The 7500-nt window shown below is 47.4% G+C and overlaps 1 protein-coding gene across 1 annotated transcript in view; it reads left to right on the top strand.

The window, feature by feature from the left end:
* The first annotated feature begins 781 nt into the window (after positions 1 to 781).
* The window catches only part of LOC128689922 (neuropeptide CCHamide-1 receptor-like), a 23844-nt gene continuing 17125 nt past the window's right edge, over positions 782 to 7500 (top strand). The window contains exon 1 of the mRNA XM_053778387.2: positions 782 to 1372. Within this exon, the coding sequence (XP_053634362.2) occupies positions 916 to 1372 (457 nt within the window). The 5' untranslated portion in view covers positions 782 to 915. The remainder of the gene's footprint in view (positions 1373 to 7500) is intronic.

Raw genomic sequence — 7500 nt, 5'->3', positions numbered from 1 at the left:
CAGGCAGTGATTAATAATACCAGGCAGTGATTAATAATAGCAGGATGTGATTAATAATACCAGGCAGTGATTAATAATACCAGGCAGTTATTAATAATACCAGGCAATGATTAATAATAGCAGGCAGTGATTAATAATACCAGGCAGTGATTAATAACACCAGGCAGTGATTAGAAAATACCAGGCAGTGATTAATAGTAGCAGGCAGTGATTAATAATACCAGGCAGTGATTAATAATACCAGGCAGTGATTAATAACACCAGGCAGTGATTAATAATACCAGGCAGTGATTAATAATACCAGGCAGTGATTAATAGCACCAGGCAGTGATTAATAATACCAGGCAGTGATTAATAATACTAGACAGTGATTAATAACACCAGGCAGTGATTAATAATACCAGGCAGTGATTAGTAATACCAGGCAGTGATTAATAATATCAAGTGGTGATTAATAATACCAGGCAGCTACTAAAAATACCAGGCAGTGATCAATAATATCAGGTGGTGGTTAATAATACCAGGTAGTGATTAATAATACCAGGCAGTGACTAATAATACCAGTCAGTGATTAATAATATCAGGTTACTAATAATACCAGGTGATTAATAATACCAGGCAGTGATTAATAATACCAGGCAGTGATTAATAATACTAGGCAGTGATTAATAATACGAGGCAGTGACTAATAATACCAGGCAGTGACTAATAATACCAGGCAGTGATTAATAATGCCAGGCAGTGATTAATAATGCCAGGCGGTGATTAATAATACCAGGCAGTGATTAATAATGCCAGGCGGTGATTAATAATACCAAGCAGTGACTAATAAAGCAGTGAAATAGAGAAGATTAACAGTGAATATGAGTGTATACCGCCAGTCAGAAATAAATTAGACGGAACCGTGATTGTATAATGATGGTGAAGACGACTACTATGGCTGGCATCACCATAAATACCACCACCATCCCCACTATCTCCACCACAACCACCATCAGCACCACCACAACCACCAACACCACCACCACAACCACCAACAGCACCACCACAACCACCAACACCACCTGGGAAGTAGAACAGAGTACATATACAAGTATCCCGGTAGAGACTCTCACCCGGGGTATTCCGTCCACTCTTCCGTCTACAACAGCATCGTTTAACAGCACCTTGGACAACGACAGCTACTGGCACACCTTCGACGACTTCTTCGTGCCTCTCAGAGACATCGACGAGTCGTTCGTCTTCGCCAGGAACGCCACGGACGACGTCCTGGTGGAAAACGCCACCGCGGGTTACGTTCCGTACAACCAGCGTCCAGAGACCTACATCGTTCCGGTCCTCTTCAGCCTCATCTTCATCGTTGGAGTTATCGGTGAGTCGCTGATGACCAGGCATCGTCCCGGTTATCGATTATCTCCCACTGCCTAGATTCCTCACTCCTGTGTTATCCTCTCTCTCTGTCTCTCTCTCTCTGTCTCTCTCTCTCTCTCTCTCTCTGTCTCTCTCTCTCTCTCTCTCTCTCTGTCTCTCTCTCTCTCTCTCTCTCTCTCTGTCTCTCTCTCTCTCTCTCTCTCTCTCTCTCTCTCTCTCTCTCTGTCTCTCTCTCTCTCTCTCTCTCTGTCTCTCTCTCTCTCTCTGTCTCTCTCTCTCTGTCTCTCTCTCTCTCTCTCTCTCTCTCTCTGTCTCTCTCTCTCTCTCTCTCTCTCTGTCTCTCTCTCTCTCTCTCTCTCTCTCTCTCTCTCTCTCTCTCTCTCTCTCTCTCTCTCTCTCTGTCTCTCTCTCTCTCTCTCTCTCTCTCTCTCTCTCTCTCTCTCTCTCTCTCTCTCTCTCTCTCTCTGTCTCTCTGTCTCTCTCTCTCTCTCTCTCTCTCTCTCTCTCTCTCTCTCTCTCTCTCTCTCTCTCTCTCTCTCTCTCTCTCTCTCTCTCTCTCTCTCTCTCTCTCTCTCTCTCTCTCTCTCTCTCTCTCTCTCAATGCTGGAATCATTTTCTCACACATTTCAATGTCCGTCGTGAGAAATAGTTTCAGATTTCTCTTACATCTTGAGAGAAGTGCAGCTTTCTCTTCGTCTCTTCTGCTCGAGAGGAGAAGAGGCGAAGATAGAAAAACAAAGTTAGCTTTAACAGAAGAAGAGAAAACTGCAATACCATAGCTGGAACAATTTACAAAGAGCAATTCACAGCAACTCAAACAGCAACTGACACAGGATGCTGCCAGTCTTCTGCAACACATTATTGTTCCTCAAGAAATAGTGCAAATCTCATGCTTATTACTGCTAACACAGAGGTTGTCTCATTCTGAGAGTTGTCCAGTGTTTCTTACAGTCCGCAGTGTTTCCTCTAGCCTTCTTTGTCTTAATAATGTGTTGTATAAAGTCTTATAGTATATTCTCCTCTTGTATTTGACAGTCAGGAATATATTATCTTCTTCGCTTCTTTTATTGTCCAGTTGGAAAGTCTATCAGGCCATCATGTGGTCAACTTGAGGTAAACTCCACTCTGAGAGTTTCCATCTATCAGGCCATCATGTGGTCAACTTGAGGTAAACTCCACTCTGAGAGTTTCCATCTATCAGGCCATCATGTGGTCAACAACTTTCCTAATACCTCTTCTCCTCGTCATTTTTTTATTTATATAGGTTGGAAAATCTAGCGTCAGATGTTATGATGCTGATTCTTTCCCGAGATGAAGAGGTAAACCAGGAGAAGGACTCCAGCACACCAACAAAAGCTCCTCTGAGTTATCCAATGTGTGACTGAGACCTCCGTCAGGGTGAGAAATAAAGCGGAGAAACCAGTTAGCCGGACTTGAGTCCTGGAGGTGGAAGTACAGTGTCTGCACTCTAAAGGACGGGTGTTAATGTTGCAGTTTTATAACTGTAGTGTAGTTACGCTTCTGGCAAGACAGTGATGGAGTGAATAATGATGAAAGTGTTTCTTCTTCACATCATCCTGCCTCACTGACACACGGCTGATGTGTTAATCAAACAAAATAAGAGCGTCTTGCGGACCTTCAAACTTTATTAAGTTCATCTCTAGTAAAGAACTTTACTGCATCATTAAATAATAATTTATTTAACTCAAAGTTTAGTAGGAAAGTAATAATTTTTTTTTCTGCCATTATCAAAAACTGCTCAAAATTTTGCCACAAAAGATATATTGTGGTGCTGATGGAGCCGCAGCTTCACTGCTGGGAACTAAAAATGTGACCAAATGTGGAGTGTTGACCTGTTTGTGGTTGCAGGGGTCGAGTCACGGTTCCCGGCACCTCCTCTCCGGGGAAGTAAGATACGTATCTTTTTCTTATTTACATTAAACTGAAAGACTGGAAGCAGACCGTGGTGAAGGCTCGATCCTCCGAGACAGGAGAACCCTGTTCTACTGAAGTAATTCGTGATTCATCTTATAAACTAACTTAAATTCATTTATACCTACTTTTCCCCTCCTTCTTCCCTAACTCTCCCCTCTTCAGTTATTTCCCGCACAACCACTACCATTCTTCCCCCAACTACCTCCCCCACCCACCTCCCCACTAACCTCGTCATTCCTTATTGTGTTGTGGTAACCTGAGCGCCATTATGTTGAAGCTGACTACGCCTTTACTCTAATACTGGAAATTCTGTCAGTGTCTGGTAAGGTGGTGGTAGTGGTGGTATTGGTAGTGATGATGGTGGTAGTGGTAGTGCTGGTACTGGTGATGGTGGTGGAGGTGGTAGCACTGTTAGTGGTGATGGTGGTAGTCGTGATGGTAGTACTAGTAGTGGTGATGGTGGAAGTGGTGGTGGTAGTGATAGTACTGGTAGTTGTGATGGTGGTAGTGATGGTGGTACTAACAGCAGTGGTAGTGATGGTGGTAGTAACAGCAGTGGTAGTGATGGTGGTAGCAACAACAGTGGTAGTGATGGTGGTAGCAGCAACAGTGGTAGTGATGGTGGTAGCAGCAACAGTGGTAGTGATGGTGGTAGCAGCAACAGTGGTAGTGATGGTGGTAGCAGCAACAGTGGTAGTGATGGTGGTAGCAGCAACAGTGGTAGTGATGGTGGTAGCAGCAACAGTGGTAGTGATGGTGGTAGCAGCAACAGTGGTAGTGATGGTGGTAGCAGCAACAGTAGTAGTGATGGTGGTAGCAGCAACAGTGGTAGTGATGGTGGTAGCAGCAGCACTGGTAGTGATGGTGGTAGCAGCAACAGTGGTAGTGATGGTGGTAGCAGCAACAGTGGTAGTGATGGTGGTAGCAGCAACAGTAGTAGTGATGATGGTAGCAGCAACAGTGGTAGTGATGGTGGTAGCAGCAACAGTGGTAGTGATGGTGGTAGCAGCAACAGTGGTAGTGATGGTGGTAGCAGCAACAGTGGTAGTGATGGTGGTAGCAGCTGCAGTGGTAGTGATGGTGGTAGCAGCAACAGTGGTAGTGATGGTGGTAGCAGCTGCACTGGTAGTGATGGTGGTAGCAGCTGCAGTGGTAGTGATGGTGGTAGCAGCAACAGTGGTAGTGATGGTGGTAGCAGCAACAGTGGTAGTGATGGTGGTAGCAGCTGCAGTGGTAGTGATGGTGGTAGCAGCAACAGTGGTAGTGATGGTGGTAGCAGCTGCACTGGTAGTGATGGTGGTAGCAGCTGCAGTGGTAGTGATGGTGGTAGCAGCAACAGTGGTAGTGATGGTGGTAGCAGCAACAGTGGTAGTGATGGTGGTAGCAGCAGCAGTGGTAGTGGTGGTGATAGCAGCAACAGTGGTAGTGATGGTGGTAGCAGCAACAGTGGTAGTGATGGTGGTAGCAGCAGCAGTGGTAGTGGTGGTGATAGCAGCAGCAGTGGTAGTGATGGTGGTAGCAGCAACAGTGGTAGTGATGGTGGTAGCCAGCAGTGGTAGTGATGGTGGTAGCCAGCAGTGGTAGTGATGGTGGTAGCCAGCAGTGGGGGTGATGGTGGTAGCCAGCAGTGGGGGTGATGGTGGTAGCCAGCAGTGGTAGTGATGGTGGTAGCACAGCAGTGGTAGTGATGGTGGTAGCAGCAACAGTGGTAGTGATGGTGGTAGCAGCAACAGTGGTAGTGATGGTGGTAGCAGCAACAGTGGTAGTGATGGTGGTAGCAGCAACAGTGGTAGTGATGGTGGTAGCAGCAACAGTGGTAGTGATGGTGGTAGCAGCTGCAGTGGTAGTGATGGTGGTAGCAGCAACAGTGGTAGTGATGGTGGTAGCAGCAACAGTGGTAGTGATGGTGGTAGCAGCAACAGTGGTAGTGATGGTGGTAGCAGCAACAGTGGTAGTGATGGTGGTAGCAGCAACAGTGGTAGTGATGGTGGTAGCAGCAACAGTGGTAGTGATGGTGGTAGCAGCAACAGTGGTAGTGATGGTGGTAGCAGCAACAGTAGTAGTGATGGTGGTAGCAGCAACAGTGGTAGTGATGGTGGTAGCAGCAGCACTGGTAGTGATGGTGGTAGCAGCAACAGTAGTAGTGATGGTGGTAGCAGCAACAGTGGTAGTGATGGTGGTAGTAACAACAGTGGTAGTGATGGTGGTTGCAGCAACAGTGGTAGTGATGGTGGTAGCAGCAACAGTGGTAGTGATGGTGGTAGCAGCAACAGTGGTAGTGATGGTGGTAGCAGCAACAGTGGTAGTGATGGTGGTAGCAGCAACAGTGGTAGTGATGGTGGTAGCAGCAACAGTGGTAGTGATGGTGGTAGCAGCAACAGTAGTAGTGATGGTGGTAGCAGCAACAGTGGTAGTGATGGTGGTAGCAGCAGCACTGGTAGTGATGGTGGTAGCAGCAACAGTAGTAGTGATGGCGGTAGCAGCAACAGTGGTAGTGATGGTGGTAGTAACAACAGTGGTAGTGATGGTGGTTGCAGCAACAGTGGTAGTGATGGTGGTAGCAGCAACAGTGGTAGTGATGGTGGTAGCAGCAACAGTGGTAGTGATGGTGGTAGCAGCAACAGTGGTAGTGATGGTGGTAGCAGCAACAGTGGTAGTGATGGTGGTAGCAGCAACAGTGGTAGTGATGGTGGTAGCAGCAACAGTAGTAGTGATGGTGGTAGCAGCAACAGTGGTAGTGATGGTGGTAGCAGCAGCACTGGTAGTGATGGTGGTAGCAGCAACAGTGGTAGTGATGGTGGTAGCAGCTGCTCTGGTACTGATGGTGGTAGCAGCTGCAGTGGTAGTGATGGTGGTAGCAGCAACAGTGGTAGTGATGGTGGTAGCAGCAACAGTGGTAGTGATGGTGGTAGCAGCAGCAGTGGTAGTGGTGGTGATAGCAGCAGCAGTGGTAGTGATGGTGGTAGCAGCAACAGTCGTAGTGATGGTGGTAGCAGCAGCAGTGGTAGTGATGGTGGTAGCAGCAACAGTGGTAGTGATGGTGGTAGCAGCTGCAGTGGTAGTGATGGTGGTAGCAGCAACAGTGGTAGCGATGGTGGTAGTAACAACAGTGGTAGTGATGGTGGTAGTAACAACAGTGGTAGTGATGGTGGTTGCAGCAACAGTGGTAGTGATGGTGGTAGTAACAACAGTGGTAGTGATGGTGGTTGCAGCAACAGTGGTAGTGATGGTGGTAGCAGCAACAGTGGTAGTGATGGTGGTAGCAGCTGCACTGGTAGTGATGGTGGTAGCAGCTGCAGTGGTAGTGATGGTGGTAGCAGCAACAGTGGTAGTGATGGTGGTTGCAGCAACAGTGGTAGTGATGGTGGTAGCAGCAACAGTGGTAGTGATGGTGGTTGCAGCAACAGTGGTAGTGATGGTGGTAGCAGCAACAGTGGTAGTGATGGTGGTAGTAACAACAGTGGTAGTGATGGTGGTAGCAGCAACAGTGATAGTGATGGTGGTAGCAGCAACAGTGGTAGTGATGGTGGTTGCAGCAACAGTGGTAGTGATGGTGGTAGCAGCAACAGTGATAGTGATGGTGGTAGCAGCAACAGTGGTAGTGATGGTGGTAGCAGCAACAGTGATAGTGATGGTGGTAGCAGCAACAGTGGTAGTGATGGTGGTAGCAGCAACAGTGGTAGTGATGGTGGTAGTAACAACAGTGGTAGTGATGGTGGTTCCAGCAACAGTGGTAGTGATGGTGGTAGCAGCAACATTGGTAGTGATGGTGGTAGTAACAACAGTGGTAGTGATGGTGGTTGCAGCAACAGTGGTAGTGATGGTGGTAGCAGCAACATTGGTAGTGATGGTGGTAGTAACAACAGTGGTAGTGATGGTGGTAGCAGCAACAGTGGTAGTGATGGTGGTAGTAACAACAGTGGTAGTGATGGTGGTAGCAGCAACAGTGGTAGTGATGGTGGTAGCAGCAACAGTGATAGTGATGGTGGTAGCAGCAACAGTGGTAGTGATGGTGGTAGCAGCAACAGTGATAGTGATGGTGGTAGCAGCAACAGTGGTAGTGATGGTGGTAGCAGCAACAGTGGTAGTGATGGTGGTAGCAGCAACAGTGGTAGTGATGGTGGTAGTAACAACAGTGGTAGTGATGGTGGTTGCAGCAACAGTGGTAGTGATGGTGGTAGCAGCAACATTGGT

Source organism: Cherax quadricarinatus, chromosome 25, assembly GCF_038502225.1.
Source record: "Cherax quadricarinatus isolate ZL_2023a chromosome 25, ASM3850222v1, whole genome shotgun sequence".
In the NCBI taxonomy this organism is placed as follows: domain Eukaryota; kingdom Metazoa; phylum Arthropoda; class Malacostraca; order Decapoda; family Parastacidae; genus Cherax; species Cherax quadricarinatus.
Note: the sequence above shows the minus strand (reverse complement) of the source record. Positions and strands in the feature narration are given on the sequence as shown.